This window comes from Callithrix jacchus, chromosome 4, assembly GCF_049354715.1.
Source record: "Callithrix jacchus isolate 240 chromosome 4, calJac240_pri, whole genome shotgun sequence".
Taxonomy (NCBI): Eukaryota; Metazoa; Chordata; class Mammalia; order Primates; family Cebidae; genus Callithrix; species Callithrix jacchus.
Genome location: NC_133505.1, coordinates 99,276,561 through 99,294,966, shown reverse-complemented (window position 1 = coordinate 99,294,966; position 18,406 = coordinate 99,276,561). Strand labels below are relative to the sequence as shown.

At 33.5% G+C, this 18,406-nt stretch overlaps 1 protein-coding gene across 16 annotated transcripts in view; it reads left to right on the top strand.

Annotated features, from left to right (window-relative positions):
- Window positions 1–18,142, top strand: part of EPHA7 (EPH receptor A7) — a 185,039-nt gene extending 166,897 nt beyond the window's left edge. For all 16 annotated transcript variants that reach the window (XR_013534867.1, XR_013534866.1, XR_013534868.1 and 13 more), the window contains exons 14-17: window positions 664–813; window positions 11,503–11,696; window positions 12,720–12,875; window positions 14,625–18,142. Coding sequence is in view for 12 of the 16 variants with exons in the window: in XM_035296352.3 (XP_035152243.1) it covers window positions 664–813; window positions 11,503–11,696; window positions 12,720–12,875; window positions 14,625–14,739 (615 nt within the window). In the remaining 4 variants the exon portion in view is untranslated. The remainder of the gene's footprint in view (window positions 1–663; window positions 814–11,502; window positions 11,697–12,719; window positions 12,876–14,624) is intronic.
- The last annotated feature ends 264 nt before the right edge of the window (window positions 18,143–18,406 follow it).

Sequence of the window (18,406 nt, the reverse complement as noted above, 5' to 3'; positions counted from 1 at the left end):
AACTTTTGTGAGATTAGAAAAAAAGAAAACGTGAGATTTATTTAAATTATCCATAATTTATTCCATTTTCAAAGTAATTTTACCTAATTTGTCTTTGTTGTTGTTGTTGTTGTTGAGATGGAGTTTTGCTCTTGTTTCCCAGGCTGTAGTGCAATGGCAGAATCTTGCTCACTGCAGCCTCTGCTTCCCAGGTTCAAGCAATGCTCCTGCTTCAGCCACCTGAGTAACTAGTATAATAGGCGCACACCACCACACCCAGCAAATGTTTTTGTATTTTTAATAGAGACGGAGTTTCACCATGATGGCCAGGCTGGGTCTCGAACTCCTGGCCTCAGATGATCCACCCACCTCGGCCTCCCAAAGTGCTAGGATTACAGGTGTGAGCCACTGCACCTGGCCTATCATCGTTTTTCAATATACTCCTGTCCTAACACCACACATAGCTCATTCAGTTGAGATGCCTTGTAAACTTGAACGGAGAAAACTTGTAATGGGATTCTAAAAATCAGATTAGTAACTTTAAATACACTTAGAGATTCAGGGTGGGTAGACCTGATGCTGCTGAACTTCCAACCAAAAATGCACATATGTATTTATAATATTGCCATAAATGATATATAAGTTATTATACATATTTAAAATGTTCATTTCTTTTTATAACAGGGTGGAAAAATTCCGGTAAGGTGGACAGCACCTGAAGCCATCCAGTACCGGAAGTTCACATCAGCCAGTGATGTATGGAGCTATGGAATAGTCATGTGGGAAGTTATGTCTTATGGAGAAAGACCTTATTGGGACATGTCAAATCAAGATGTAGGTGTTACATTATTTAAACTAAAAGGATTTAATATGTTAATATTCACTATTACTGGAACATGTTGGTAAAAGAATAAAAGTCTTTTAAAAAATTATAAAATAATTCTTTAGCTAAATATAGTATAAAAATATGTAAAAATAAAATAATAACAAGAATTATAAAAATACAGTTTTCCACAATTGCTACCACAAATTACCACACTAATTGCCATAAATTAGTGGTTCTACTTATTTTATTATTTTGGCTTTCATTTTGAATAATCACTTTCTCTTTTTATAATATAAGTTCTATGGAAATAATAGAAGCTTACTAATGATATTTGCACCTTAATAAAGATAATATTTCCACGCTTGCACAGCTAGTGTGGGAGCATCACGTGAGCAAAAGAACCATTTGTGGAAAAGAAGGAAGTTTTTATGTTTTGTTTTCTCTTTGACGCTTCTTTTTCTTGTAGTGTTCTAAGAAAATTTATTTAAATTATCTACTGTTGATTGGTTTAACTAAATTTTAGTTTCCTGGGACAATCTAGATTTTGTGATCAATATTAGTAAATGTTGCATAGTGATACTTTAGAATTTAATCATAATGAGAATATCCTTGGAAATTCATTTAAAAAGTATATTTTTAAATGTATATACCCTTTGCCATGAGGACATACAAAGACATAAAACCTACTGTTACTCATTGAGAAATGAAAGTGATAGTAGTTCATGTGATGGTATACATCTCACACCAGAAGACCACTTATCAAACAATGTGACAAAAGTGCAAAAGAAATGGTTTTATTAGGTTGAGTTTTATAAAATTGCCATTTTATAGCCCAAGAGCATTTATAGTTCCACCTATTGAAATGTGAATGAAATTTAGGTAACTGTAGAGCCAGTATGAAATCTAGGACTGTATCCTGGATTGTACTAGAAATCTGAAGGATACCTTAGTTCAAGCTGATGAGCAAATTCTCTAAGGAAGCACACTGGAAAGTTGAGAGGTTAAGGTTTAGCAAGGTGTAGGGAGACCAATCAAATGGACTCACTTTTCCATAAGAGAGATGCAGCACACTTGTGGTAACTAGAAAGGAAGACGTAGGTTTGGACAGATTGATGAAGGAGTTTTTTAAAGAGTCTGGAAATTATACTAGTGTAAATTCTTGGAGTGTGGAGTAAAAAAATAAGTAGTGCTTAAGGAAAGTCTCACTGCCATTTAGAACAAGGATGTGACTAGCAAACTGGTTTGCAGTAGCTAAAGCTTGAGGTATAAACAGAGATAGCAATAGAAGATGACTACTACAGTTACATCTGAGTTATTTTTTTAAAAAGAGATCATGCAAATTGTTATATTAAATCAGTAACTTTAATGTGAACTTTAGAATTTCCCATATTAAGTTGCTATGGGTTTTAAAACTTACAATAGTTATTTTTAGACAACTAACATGTAGACTGTTTTATATGTTGTTGGTAAGGTAATTTTTGATACTTTACCTACAGAGTTTTGCATTACCAGCAAAGTTCCCAGTCTGAAAAGAGGAAGGCTTTATATCAGTTGCATCTTTTGATAGGTTGAATTGGATGACATAAAACTTTTTCATTTGCTTTTTGTTTTGTTGTTGTTTTTCAGAGATAAAAGTCTAAATGATGAGTCTGTTTGGCAGAAGCAAAGTTGTTAATATTTGACAGGTCTCAGTGTCAAAGATATCATGGACTGTCAGAATTTGGACAGTCCTTAGGGCAGAGAAAGAGAAATATTTACATTCCCTAGACACTCAGTAGAGTTTCTTTTCTTTTGACACTTTCCGTCTGTACTGGATGCAAACATAAAGGGACTGACAGGACTGACAAATTCAGAGTTCACTTAGCTTTCAAAAACAAATAATGGAAATGGTTAAGAAAAAATTTAATATATTCAATCTTAAATTTTGAAATGTCTTAAGTATTGTTTTTTGTTCTTCTTAAAAAATGAACATCATGAATATAACCTGACTATACCAAGGATTAATAGTTTATTAGTCAAATGATATAATAGTGTCTATTGTACAGTTTAGTTCTACCCTAAAATATTTGGCACCATCTTTCTTTTCTTTTTTTTTTTGAGACAGAGTTTCACTCCTGTTATCCAGGCTGGAGTGCAATGGCGCGATCTCAGCTCACTGCAACCTCTGCCTCCTGGGTTCAGGCAATTCTCCTGCCTCAGCCTCCTGAGTAGCTGGGATTACAGGCACGTGCTACCATGCCCAGCTAATTTTTTGTATTTTTAGTAGAGACGGGGTTTCACCACGTTGACCAGGATGGTCTCGATCACTTGACCTCCTGATCCACCTGCCTCGGCCTCCCAAAGTCATTTTTTTTTTATTTAGAAGGTCTAAAATAATTGAAAAATTTGGACACAGGTTTGTTTAGCAGTGAGAGATTACCTAGATAGGTCAGTTTGTACAGCGAAATTGATATTCATATTCTTCTTATTAGATAATATTATTTCATAATTATGTCAGTAAAGTGCTATTTGAGCAATTATATGTTTAATTTTTGATATGCAAATGGAGAAAAATTGGATAATGTAGGATAATGATTTCCATTCTGAGATAAAATTTTCTAGATAAAAGCTTTTTTACTGGGACTCTGTGGTAGGAGTTCATGAAGAGACATAGATCTGTGAACCCCCAATACATGGGAAAACTGTTGTTTATGTGTGAATATATTACTTTTTTCTGGGAAGGATGCCTTCATCAGATTTTCAGTGGTATTCATTGTTTTTAATTATCCTAGATGGATGTATGAAGTGAATCAATTAACTTTACATTATTTAAATTTAGTTGCTAGGAATTTATCAGGGATTTTAGAAAGCCCTCAAATTTTAAATGCCTCAGATTTTAAAAGATTTTTTACAAGACCCTAGAATACAAGATGCAAATTGATGGTTACATTTCTAAGTAAGTCCACACAGTTCCAGGCCGAATGCTATATGTAAGGTGAGATTTATGTAACCTGAAGAGATACAAAAGAGTGATGTAGAGGCTCATGAGTGAGAGAGTTCTGGACTATCTGGACACTTTATGTAACTCTGGACAAAGCAGTGAACAAGCAAAACCTAGGAAAAATTAATATCCATACACATGACCAGAACCATACTCAAATAGGTTATCCCTTAGTTAACTCTAAAATGGGCATTCGTTACATTTTAATGTGTGTATTATTTTCTTAAATTTTAACTGAAATGAAAACAGTCAGATTCAGTTATTTGCAATTAAAACAAAGAGGTGAAGCTTTCCAAATAAATTTCCAACTTTAATTCTTCTGCAAAAATCTACAGAAATCTAGCTATTTGCATTAATGACTTTTCAAAGAAAAATCTTTATATATGTAAATGTAGTCAAATAGAAATATTATGGAAATTGAAAATATCCTTTTGGTTTTCATAGCAGCTGTCTTTTAATTGAATTTATATCTTGATTCCTCCAAATCAAATTTTTACCCTCAAGTTATGAACTTTGAAGTTTTTTTACTACATAGATTTTTTCTTCTAGTAGTATTCTTTTTTACATTAGTATTTTAATATATTGTAGTATAAGAAAAAATACTGCTACCATAAAAAGAATAAAATCTATGTATTAAATTTAATATCTTAATAATTAACATAAGAAAAAAGTATTTAAAAATACTTAATATAAGAAAGTATCTTTTTCCTATATAAAGCTAGGCCAATAAATTGTTAATTTTCCTAGTAAGTAGATATTAGGATATTTAAAATTTTAAGCTTTCATAAAGATATGAGACATGAAGATAATTCCTTAAAGTCATATATGAAAAGTTATTTAAGAGCTTTGAAAACATAGTGTACTCCTAAGTAAGTGTAGTCTCAGCTAAATTGTGAGACTTCATGTTTTCTTTTAAAAGTCACTACTGATTTATATTTTTCATGTTAAAATAGAAACAAAATTATGATGTTGTTTTATGTAAAACTTTACCATAGTCCCATAAGTCAAGTCCAACATACTTAATTGCATAAAATTTGGGTCATGTTATTATGAGGTTAATGAAATGTAAATGAGCATTAAGCAGAGGACAGAAGCCAATCATGTCATATCCCATTTTAAGTTATTACAGGCTCATTAATGGGGTCTATTGTGTTCCTTTTTTTCTTAATTTCAGTGGTCATACTGTAATAATATTGAAACACTTCTCAGTAAGTAACTTTTGTTTTTATTTTCAAGTAATGTTTTACAGCATTTGCCAAAGAATTGGTTCCTGTTGTGTCCCAGAGATCTTTTAAAAAATGTAATTTAACCAAAGCACTTCCAGTTCCTCTGGGAACTGTTTAGATGTAGAAGTGGTTATGAATGTTTTTTTTGAATTTTATTAGAATACTAAGGCTAATACAAGGAGTTTCAAGTAATTTCACAAAAATGTATTTTAAATGAATTCAGTGAACAATTGCATAATCCTCTAAGAAGGGGAAGGTCAGCAATTCTACCTCTGTTCATTGTTTTTCCAAGAATATCTATTTGAAGACCATACCTATTGTTGCATTGGAAATATAATGCCATTCTTAATAGCCTGGGCTCTGGTCCAATAGCCTATGTCAAATTCTGTCTTTCTACCAACAGCTACGTGCTATTGACTGGCTCTTCCTTTCATTTCTGTGTGCCACACATTCTTTATCTGTAGAATCAGTGTAATAATCATACTTAATCTAATAAGGTTTTTGTAGGAATCAAATAAGATCATTCAAGTTTAAAATCATGCCAATCATATTTTAAGCATTTAATAAATATTAACAATAATTGTTAGTTGCATCTTTAACAGAGAAACTGTTTTACTGCTAGGTTAATAAATGAAACCTGCAGAACCTCAAGGTTTAGTTTGTGCCTAAATTAGCACCTATTGGCTGGTTTCCTTTCAAAGGGTGTATCTTGGATTATGCCAAACTGCTCTATAAAGGTCGAAGAGTTCCCAGCAAGTACCTTCAGTGTTTATGTCCATGGGGGTGTGACTATTAATGAGAGTGTTAAAGTACCAATGTCTCTTATTTTGAATGTTCTATCTTGATATTCCTTTACAAATATGTAAACCACAGTATCTTTGAATATAGCTGAGAGTTTCACTTTGACGTGAGATCAGTGTTATTTTTCTGCAACAACAATAGGAATCACTAAATTTCTGTAATGCAGTAGGACAACTACAGAGGTTCATTAACTCATTTTTGTAATAATTCTTTAATGCTTCTATGTTCACTGATATAAAGACTTAAGAATATATTATGTTGAAAGCTAATGAATCAAGAATTGTAAGTGTTCTTCTGAAAGCTTGAAGTGCTATTGAAGAGTATTTTGTCAAGAGGGCATGATAAGATTTAAATTTGCATTTTAAAACATTATTTGGAGGGAAAGAAAAAAGGAAAGATCACTCTACTTACATTGTTCCTTTCAGGACACCTGAAAAAAAGCTATAAGCAGGGAAATAAGTTAGGAGGTGGTGGAAAATAATGAGGACTGAATGAATCTTAGGAGTATTAGAATGGAGTCATGTCAAATCAGAAATAAACTGTACATGTTTAAATAGAAGCAGCCGCAGATACGAAAAAGCCAGTCATTTTTCAATGAAACAATCATACACCCAATTGCTTATTGTGTGGTCACTTGGAATATTTAAAATGTTAGATACTATTAGTTTATTTATTCACAGCTTGACCTTCTATTTAAATAATTTAACCCAGGTTTCTAAAAGTACATTATTTTTACTTTTATCCACATTTTTTTTTATGCACTTTAGGTTCTGGGTTACATGTGCAGAACATGCAGGATTGTTGCATAGGTACATACATAGCAATGTGGTTTGCTGCCTCCATCCCCCCATCACCTATATCTGGCATTTCTCCCCCTGTTATCCCTCCCCAATTCCCTACCCCCAACTAGCCCTCCCATAGTCCCCCCACCCCGGCCAACAGATCCCAATGTGTGGTGCTTCCCTCCCTGTGTCCACGTGTTCTCATTGTTCAACACCCACCTATGAGTGAGAACATGCGGTGTTTGATTTTCTGTTCTTGTGTCAGTTTGCTGATAATGATGGTTTCCAGATTCATCCATGTCCCTACAAAGGACATGAACTCATTGTTTTTGATTGCTGCATAGTATTCCATGGTATCTTTGTGCCACATTTTGCTTGTCCAGTCTATCATTGATGGGCATTTGGGTTGGTTCCAAGTCTTTGCTATTATAAACAGTGCCACAGTGAACATACATGCACATGTGTCTTTATAATAGAATGATTTATAATCCTTTGGATATATACTCAGTAATGGGATTGCTGGGTCAAATGGAATTTCTATTTCTGGTCCTTGAGGAATTGCCACACTGTCTTCCACAATGGTTGAACTAATTTACACTCCCATCAACAGTGTAAAAGTGTTCCTGTTTCTCCACATCCTCTCCAGCATCTGTTGTCTCCAGATTTTTTAATGATCACCATTCTAACTGGCGTGAGATGGTATCTCAATGTAGTTTTGATTTGCATTTCTCTAATGACCAGTGATGATGAGCATTTTTTCGTATGTTTGTTGACCTCATGTATGTCTTCTTTTGAAAAGCATCTGTTCATATCCTTCACCCACTTTCAAATGGGTTTGTTTGTTTGTTTCTTGTAAATCTGTTTTAGTTCTTTGTCAATTCTGGATATTAGCCCTTTGTCAGATGGGTAGATTGCAAAAAATTTTTTTCCATTCTTTTGGTTGCCAGATCACTCTAATGATTGTTTTCTTTGCTGTACAGAAGCTCTGGAGTTTAATTAGATCCCATTTGTCTATTTTGGCTTTTGTTGCCAATGCTTTTGGTGTTTTAGTCATGAAGTCCTTGCCTATACCTGTTTACTGAATGGTTTTGCCTAGGTTTTCTTCTAGGGTTTTTATGGTGTTAGGTCTTATGTTTAAGTTTAATCCATCTGGAGTTAATTTTAGTGTAAGGTGTCAGGAAGGGGTCCAGTTTCTGCTTTCTGCTCATTGCCAGCCAGTTTTCCCAACACCATTTATTAAACAGGGAACCTTTTCCCATTGCTTGTTTTTGTCAGGTTTGTCAAAAATCAGATGGTTGTAGATGTGTGGCATTGCCTCTGAGGCCTCTTTTCTGTTCCACTGGTCTATATCTCTGTTTTGGTACCAGTACCATGCTATTTTGATTACTGTAGCCTTGTAGTATAGTTTGAAGTCAGGTAGTGTGATGCCTCCAGCTTTGTTCTTTTTGCTTAGAATTGACCTGGCATTGCAGGCTCTCTTTTGGTTCCATATGAAGTTTAAAGTGGTTTTTTCCAGTTCTCTGTAACATGATGGGGATAGTGTTGAATCTATAATTTACTTTGGGCAATATGGCCATTTTCACAATATTGATTCTTCCTAACCATGAGCATGGAATGCTTTTCCATCTGTTTGTGTCCTCTCTTATTTCCTTAAGCAGTAGTTTGTAGTTCTCCTTGAAGAAGTTCTTTACATCCTTTGTTAGTTGTATTCCTAGGTGTTTTATTCTCTTTATAGCAACTGTGAATGGCAGTTCGTTCTTGATTTGGCTCTCTTTAAGTCTGTTATTGGTGTATAGGAATGCTTGTGATTTCTGCACATTGATTTTGTATTCGGAGACTTTGTTGAAGTTGCTTATCATTTTCAGGAGATTTGGGTCTGAGATGATGGGGTCTTCTAAATATACAATCATTTTGTCTGCAAATAGAGACAAGTTGACTTCCTCATTTCCTCATTGAATACGCTTTATTTCCATAACACAGCATTTTCTAATTCAAGTACAGTGCTATTAGTGGAATATTGTACAAAACCACCGGAAATTTTTTGCATTTAGAATTATTTTTTAAAAATATAATTTCTAAGACAGGTATGGCTCATGCCTGTAATCCCAGCACTTTGGGAGTCCAAGGTGGGTGGATGAGGAGGTCAGGAATTTAAGACCAGCCCAGCCAAGATGATGAAACCTCGTCTCTACTAATAATACAACAATTAGCCAGGTGTGCTGGTGGGTGCCTGTACTCCCTGCTACTTGCAAGGCTGAGGCAGGGAATTGCTTGAACCAGGGAGGCAGAGGTGGTGGAGATCGTGCCAGTGCACTCCAGCCTGGACAACAGAGTGAGGCTTCATCTCAAGTAAAAAATTATATATACATATATATGTGTGTATGTATATGTATGTGTATATATATTTTATATATCTATAAAACCTCCTATACTTATAAATTTGTGATCTTTATAGAGTTACCATTTGTTTATGTTTGTTTGATGTATAGCTTCCAACAGGGATATTTTAGAGGATTGTTTGCAGTGATATCCAACATTTGTAATTATAAGATCATAAAAGGAAATTTTTAAGTTCTGTCATATAACATCCATTGCATTCAGTACCAACACTGATTAAGGTCACTGAAGGCCAAGGTGTTTTCTCCATAATATTTGTAAAAAATGAAGTACTTAAAGAAACACCTCAGTGTGAAACTTTGTAAAGACTTAATTATGAAATAATTACTCCATCACTTCAGGGAGATGTATATAGAGAGAGCAATATAAATGTGAATATAGATATGGAAAAATACTTTTTCTAGTATTTGAGCATATATTGTATTTAAAAAGTTGTCATCAGGAAGCGGTGACTAATTGTGTGTATAAGAGGATGTGAGGCAGGAGGATCAGGTGAACCCTGGAGTTCAGGGCTGTAGTGAGCTGTGATTATGCCACTGCACTCCAGCCTGGATAACAGAGCAAGACTCTGTCTTTAAAAAAAAAAAATGAGAGAGAGGGAGAAAATGAAAGAGTCTACGACACTTTGCAGGTTTCTGACTGGGACTGTAAGTGCTGTTAGTTGAATAGTAAAAGATTAGGATGGGAGGTGATACATTCAGTTTTAAATATATAGAGTGAAGGTAACTATGGAAAATTTAGATCAAGAGTTTAATAAACTGATGGAAATACAATCTAGTGATTAGGAGACAGTTTGGTCTTAAATTTTATACTTATATAAATTTTCAAAGGTTACTATAGCTAAGTCCATCTATTTACTTTTTAAACTTAATTTGACTTAGAGATTTTTCTTAAAGAAAAAATGTACACTTTTTTTTTCTCTTATACAAAAGAATTTTTCTTTTAAACATTGTTGATGCTAGGTACTGTACTCATTACACCCTATCCTACAAACTTTTATATTTGAAGGTGCTATTTTTGAATGTCAGTGCATCTTAAGGATGTGTTTCCCTAAAAGTATTAAGGCCATCAACATTTCACAGTCAGCTTTTTGTCTGCCTACCTTTGGCCTTGTTTTCTTCAAAAACTCAAAGATACTTTTTTCTCCCAGAGGGTCATTTTTTCTAACATTTCTACCGTTATATCAGTCAGTATCAAGTGATTTGTTCTTCTCCCTTGAATACTATTTTTGTGTTTTCCAAGCCCTTCTCATTTCTGCTGTTTGCCTTCTTGTTCTCTTCTCTTTGCTGCTCAGATTTGAAACACTTTTAAGGTTTTAAGATCTATTTTTGCCTTTCATATAAAAATCCCAAGACTACATGATTAATAATTTTTCTGATTACCACATACAAATGTTTATAGGGGACTATTTTCATTAACATTCAAATCTTCATATAAATAGTTTTTGTGACTGTTATTAGATGTAAATAGACAGTGGTATGCTGATTAAAAAATATAAAATAAAAACCAGCTCTCTGACTGGGAAAGCCCTAATTTGTAACCCTTCCCAATTTTCTACTGCAACCTTTCCCCCAAGCTGATTTCAATCTCCCAGTGTGAGATAAGGGAGCTCAGAGTCGGGAAGGGATGCAGTCGCCACTCATAAACCAATACAACCTCATTCCAGCACACCACTGTCTTATAACACTAACAGTAAGCTTCATATTATTTAAAAGAATCGTGTGCTTGGTAATATTTTCCATCATAGTACATTCGCATTATTTTGATATCCTGTTTAATAGTGAATCATTTTTGGCTGGTTCTGGGTAACTCAGTTTCCTTTTACAACTTGCAGAATTTTTTAAATGTATGGACCAATATGTATACTCACAATTATATACAAGTAAGACAGTTCCATAACATGTTCCCTTTTGAAAACTTCTGGGATGATGTTAAAAATGTTTCCATCTAGGGCCAGTCACCGTGGCTCAAGCCTGTAATCCCAGCACTTTGGGAGGCCGAGGCGGGTGGATCACGAGGTCAAAAGATCGAGACCATCTTGGTCAACATGGTGAAACCCCGTCTCTACTAAAAATACAAAAAAATTACCTGAGCGTGGTGGCACGTGCCTGTAATCCCAGCTACTCAGGAGGCTGAGGCAGGAGAATTGCCTGAACCCAGGAGGCGGAGGTTGCGGTGAGCCGAGATCGCGCCATTGCACTCCAGCCTGGGTAACAAGAGCGAAACTCCCTCTCAAAAAAAAAAAAAAAAAAAGTTTCCATCTGTTGCATCCTGGATGAACTTAATTGCTGTTCCCTATTGCTGAATTGACTAAGAAATATCATCATATCCTGCACTTCATGTACTCCTTATTAACATGCTTAATATTCATGGAAATTTTAGGAAAAAGTAAGTCTTTTGTGAAGCAGTGTGCCTTATTCTTATCTGGATAGATCATTTTGTCTACCAGTAAATTTGTTATTATAATTGAACCTAAATCAGTAATATTTGTAATGTCCTTTTGGCTATTAGGTTATAAAAGCAATAGAAGAAGGTTATCGTTTACCAGCACCCATGGACTGCCCAGCTGGTCTTCACCAGCTCATGTTGGACTGTTGGCAAAAAGAGCGTGCTGAAAGGCCAAAATTTGAACAGATAGTTGGAATTCTAGACAAAATGATTCGAAACCCAAATAGTCTGAAAACTCCCCTGGGAACTTGTAGTAGGTAAGAAATGCCTAAGGGAATGGAATCTGGGAGAAATTAAAATAGTCACATAAACCTTTTATCTCTTCAACCCCATCCCAATGGCAAATTGACTTGTGTGTTGAAGTATAAACTCATTTTAAATGTATTGTATTTACAGAAGTATTTTTTTTCTTTTCAGTTAAGCTTACCTTAATTAGTGTTTAAAGAGAATGTATTAGTTATATTGTATTTTTTTAAGTTATAAATATCACTAGCTGCCTTTGTCAAAAAAACTTTATAAACTGGATTTTTGTGGTAAGATAGCAGTTCATATTTTCAGACCAATATTATTATTACATGGGTTTTTATTACTGTTGTCCTTGTCTTGTGTTATATGCATATTATCTATTAGTTGTTTTCCTTCAAGTCTTTTAATAAATGATTCAATGATGTTAAAGTTTATAAAAGAAATTCAATACATGATTAAAGAAGTGTACTCATTAAAAAGAGTCTATTCATTACTTTCACTTGGCTTGCTTGATTGTAATGCATATTAGTAGATATTCAGCTTCAGACGCCAGGTAAGTTTGATGTTCTGGTTTATACTGGTAGTGAGTTAGGCACTTGTGGAGGTATACTAACTCCCCAGGCATTCACAAGAGTACCATTAGCAAGGCAGACGCACAATATCTCTATAGCACACTTGTGATCCTGAACAAATTAGAACACAGGCAAATGTGCATCATTTACTCCAAGTTACTTTTGGAAAAACAAAGGAACAATTATTTACTGATTCCAAATATTGTTGGCTGTACTTTTAAAAACATATGGAGGACAAAACCAGGTGGTCATCATATCCAAATAAAATATAAATTTAGGAGTTTGTAGTTACTGGCCACCTGGATGCTTTAGGATTGTATTAGCATATCTATGTATTTTTTATTATATACATCAATTAAAACATCTGATTTTATTTTTTCTACACTGATTTTATATGGGCCAATGCATTACTTCTTTGGTAGTTCATGATAGTAATCGCTTTTCTGTTTCATGTTTATCTAGGCCAATAAGCCCTCTTCTGGATCAAAACACTCCGGATTTCACTACCTTTTGTTCAGTTGGAGAATGGCTACAAGCTATTAAGATGGAAAGATATAAAGATAACTTCACAGCGGCTGGCTACAATTCCCTTGAATCAGTAGCCAGGATGACTATTGAGTAAGCTTAAACTCTTAAAATTATATTTAAGGATTTATTAGGTATAATTCATACTTTATGCATTAGGTTATCTTCTTTATATTAAAGTAATTTGAATCCCCAAATGAAGAAAAAAATATTTCTTTAACAAGTTTTTACTATGTACCAGGCATTACACTAAATAGACCTTTAAACAATTGTCTTTTTAACCTTTACAACAACTTTATTAAGTCTATAGTTTTATACCAATTTTGTAGTTAAAAAGGCTAAAGTTCAGAAAATTTAACTATTTCCCCTAAGCCAACTTAACTAGTAAATAATAACTAATATGGCTCTATAGCTGGTGTTCTAAACACCATCCAGTGAGACTTCCTCTGTAGTTAACCTCTGTATTATTTAGATTCTATTCACTGGGGAAACTTTCTGCATTACAAAGGAGAATTTCTTTCACCGTGTTGTGTTGAACATGAAAAATCTCAAAACTTTATACTCAATACTAAATGCATTAGAACATCCAATATGATTATTACTTTCTGAAGAGATCAAAAGAAGTTTAATTCAGTTAACCATAGCTGAAAAGTAAGAGTTTAACTTAGTTTTTGGAAGACGTATGATTGATTGATTTTTTTTAACCTGAAAAATAAGACCTGATAAAAGAACTTTTGAAATTGCTAGGAACGTGAAGTTAAAAGAACTCACTGTTTCTCTCTGGCTCCATCACTAATTATGGGATCTGGGACAATCTAAAATTCTCTGAATCTTAGTTGACTTGGCTGCAGCATGACTTTCATGGGTGACATAGTTCCTCTCAGTCAGTGTATTTGAAAATGGAAAACAATAATCAAGTTTCCATTTGTGTGAAACTATTTATGTACTGTCCTTGTTTTTCCAATGAGGTGAAGACCAACAATCAAATATTCTTTTCCAATACATGCCAGGAAATGTCATGTACATAAATTTAAGTATGTGCATGCTGTCTTGTTCAGTGTCTTGTCTACCTAGTCACTATGTGAGTGGAGTTTGCATTTTACACTTGGGTCCAAAAAGCAATCTGTACCCCTGAAAAACCATGTTTCTTAGTCACTGCAGTGAAAAACTGCAGTTCTATAGTTTTACAATATTTTAGCTGCTTGTAAAGACATAAGCTCAATGTATATAGCTCCTAGGAAAGGCAAAAAAGCACAAATTTAATTCTTATTTTAAATTTAATATATTAAACAGGGATTGTGCATTTTAAAAGATTGTTTTTATAGTATATAATCAGATTATTGAACTGAATGGGTTAAGTATGTAACCAACAACACAGCTCAGAACTACAATATGTTAATTAAACTCAGTATAAAATTATGCATGATCATCGATGATTTTCAATTTTTCTACCAGATTCCAGCACATGTTTTCATTATACTATATCCAGCTTCCAGTTAAAGGTTTCTAAACCTCTATTGCATTAGAGAATACATTTCAAATAATGTTTCCTAACCTTTCCTTAAGTTAATAATAGTTGTAAAACTTAAATAATTTCTTATATAAAATATCAAATCACTATAAAGTAAATTGAGAGCCTTAGCAGTTAGGTTTTTACAAAGGAGAATGTTGATATAGGTTACTATTCTGTTCTAATGCCAGAGTATGATCATAATACCCAAGAACACTATGATAAGATCTGTTTGGCTAAGATAACGTATTTAATGAAACAGTTGATGACAGTTTAGTACCACATTAATTCTTTGTAAGGTACCTAATAAAAAATGCATTTGTCTTTTTCAGGGATGTGATGAGTTTAGGGATCACACTGGTTGGCCATCAAAAGAAAATCATGAGCAGCATTCAGACTATGAGAGCACAAATGCTACATTTACATGGAACTGGCATTCAAGTGTGATATGCATTTCTCCCTTTGAAGGGAGATTACAAACTGCAAGAGAACAGTACTGGCCTTCAGTATATGCATAGAATGCTGCTAGAAGACAGTTGATGATGTCCTGGGTCCTTCCAACAGTGAAGAGAAACTTTAAGAAGCACCTATAGACTTGAACTCCTAAGTGCCACCAGAATATATAAAAAGGGAATTTAGGATCCACCATCGGTGGCCAGGAAAATAGCAGTGACAATAAACAAAGTACTACCTGAAAAACATCCAAACACCTTGAGCTCTCTAACCTCCTTTTTGTCTTATAGACTTTTTAAAATGTACATAAAGAATTTAAGAAAGAATATATTTGTCAAATAAAATCATGATCTTATTGTTAAAATCAATGAAATATTTTCCTTAAATATGTGATTTCAGACTATTCCTTTTTAAAATCATTTGTGTTTATTCTTCATAAGGACTTTGTTTTAGAAAGTTGTTTATAACTTTGGACCTTTTTAGTGTTAAATCTGTAACACATTACTACACTGGGTACCTTTGAAAGAATCTCAAATTTCAAAAGAAATAGCATGATTGAAGATACATCTCTATCAGAACATTGGTATCCTTTTTGTGCCATTTTATTCTGTTTAATCAGTGCTGTTTTGATATTGTTTGCTAATTGGCAGGTAGTCAAGAAAATGCAAGTTGCCAAGAGCTCTGATATTTTTTAAAAAGAAATTTTTTGTAAAGATCAGACAACAAACTATCTTTTCAATGAAAAAAGCAATAATGATCCATAAATACTATAAGGCACTTTTAACAGATTGTTTATAGAGTGATTTTACTAGACAGAATTTAATAAACTCGAATTTTAGGTTTATGACTATATAAAAAAAGAGGAGGCACTTCATCTGAAGAATGTTGGTGAAGGAAAGTCTCTGAAAGCAGAACTAACTATCCAGTGTTATCTAAAATTCAATCTGAGCACATCAAGATTTTTTCAGTCTCGTGACAGTAGGAAATTTAGGATGAATAGTTGACATATATTTTATATCCTCTTCTGTTCAATGCAGTCCAAACATGAAAGGAAATAATTGTTTTATATTATAACTCTGAAGCATGATAAAGGGGCAGTTCACAATTTTCACCATTTAAACACAAATTTGCTGCACAGAATATCACCATTGCAGTTCAAAACAAATCAAAAAGTCTTTTATTTGTGAACACTGATGCAAGAAACTTGTTAAATGAAAGGACTCTTTACCCTAGAAGGAAGAGGTGAAGGATCTGGCTTGTTTTTTAAGCTTTATTTATTAAACCATATTATTTGATTACTGTGTTAGAATTTCATAAGCAATAATTAAATGTGTCTTTATAGATATTGCAGGAATGTATACGTATTGTGAGTAATGCTTTCAAAAGTTATGAAAATCATGAACTACCCCAGAATTGAACTGTTGTACTTCCAAAGAGAATTGGGCTGTTTATAATGATTTTAATAGAGAAAGATCCCAGGGATCGGTCATAATTGGTCTTGTTTGATAATGTGGGCATCCACAAACAAACAAATAACAGAAACAAAATCTGTAAATGTTCCTTTGTAAAACTTGTAAATTTTATTTATACTGTCTTGTTTTGTACACACATTTCTCTGTAGTGGGCTCTGAATACATTGAAAATGCACTATATTTTTCTATTTTACTTGCAGAGCATCACAAAAGAACAGGTATTTTCAGTGCTACATAATGTGTTTTCCCACATTTAGGACCAAAGATGGCTACAGAAAAACTCAAATGGATTGCTTCCCAAACCCCTCCCCACCCTTTTTTTTCTTTTAAATCACTGTACAGTGTTATTTGATATTTTAATTTATTTTTTGATTGACTAGAAAAATCATTTTAATTTCACTAAAATGTTTTTTGTCCCTAAGGAAAAGTAATCTGTAAAAATAATTTTAATTAGCATAATACAGTCACCTAGACACTTCCATTTGTAATCTTTGTAATAGACTGTAAATATATTTTTGGAACTATATCACAATGTGCTTGAGGGTTATTTTTCAGTGTCTGCAGTGTATACAAGTGTTTATACTAAGTACAGCACTTTACAATTCTAATCAGTAGCATTGGCCTTTGTGAGAATGAGTGAAAGAGTTTGAGTGAGTGTTCTTAATTCCTTTTGGATTCTGGACTCACTAATAATGAAGTTCTTTTCTTGTTCATAGCTTAAGGTGCTTATTTTTTCTATTAAAACTAACAAAAAGCCATTCTAGAAATAGAAGACATAGTATGGTACATGCAAATGGTGTCTTTCCTGCTTTTTTCTAGCACTAGATTTATAGTTGAGTAGTCTTTCTTGAGTAGAAGGGCAGAATAAAAGTTTTTTTGAGTTATTTTCAAAAATGACTTTTTCCTTCAGCAATATACCTCATCTGCCTTAAATTTTTTACAGCTCTTTACAGGGAAAGGGGAGAAGGGATGGGAAAGACACACAGCACAATAGGAAGTGTATGATTACATCACTCTCTCGTTTGTAAGTTTCTTTTCCTAATCAACATTATGATTTTGAAATACATGTATGTGAAACAAATATTAAGAGAAAAAGAATTAACATTGTAATGCTGATTGTAATACTCTCTTCCAGAAAGAGATGAGATGGTATAATGATAAGAATGTACAACTCGCACCTTGAAATCTTTTTTTAAAATAAATTAGTGCTCAGGGGAGGAAAAGTAGAGAAAGTGAACGTCAAAAATAGAATTCCAAAATTATTAAAAAATGCAAACGGAAATGGCCTCCTTGCTTTAATAGAGCCACCTTTTTTAGAATGCTGTCCTCACACTTGACCCGTGTTTTGCATTCAGTACTGAAATAAAAGTAACTTGTACTACATCTGAATCTAACATTTTCTCAGCAACTGATCTGGGCCTTGTTTACTAGAACTGGTGGTTTATGCTTGTCAGAGCACTATTAGTTGAATCATATTGTATACTTATGTAATCTACATTAGCTAGTACTGTTTAGGACTATATTTTAATTGCTCTTCTTATCCGTGTTTTTAAGACAATTAAAATGGTGTAATTCACCTCTCTTTTTTGTTTAGGTAATGCTGATATTCTCCCTTTTGTTTCCTGAGTAGCCTAGAACTATGCTACTCACTGATGTGCATGTTCAAATAAATTACTGATGTGTATTTTTTTGCTATATGTGGAGAAATCATGGGGAACTCGGGGCGAGATGTGCTTTTTGTTGGATGAATTTGTCCCTCCTTGCCTAAGAAATACTACAGGGGTCATCCTTTTATAAGGACAAACTGCTTTTGAACAGTGTCTTCAATGTATCAAGCACAAATAACTCTTTCTTCAACACGAATCATAAGTCTCTTTTTACCAGCTTAAAATAATAAACAAGTCTATTAGACAATGTAAAGAAAATTCTGTCTCCAATCATTGGTGGATTCCTTTATATCCCTTACACTTTCTTTATTTTCCTATGTAATATTACAAGCAGAGATAAAGTTATATCAAAATAGTTCTGTGGACCAATCAGAATATGAAGAAAATGAATAGTCATTGCTTCCTTTTGTTCTCTTGCACACTAACTTAATTCCACTCTAATTATTACAGAATAACAAGATGATGTCTTAAAAGCCACACTGCCATACATTTTAGTTAAAATCTTTTTTGCTCCTTCCTGAA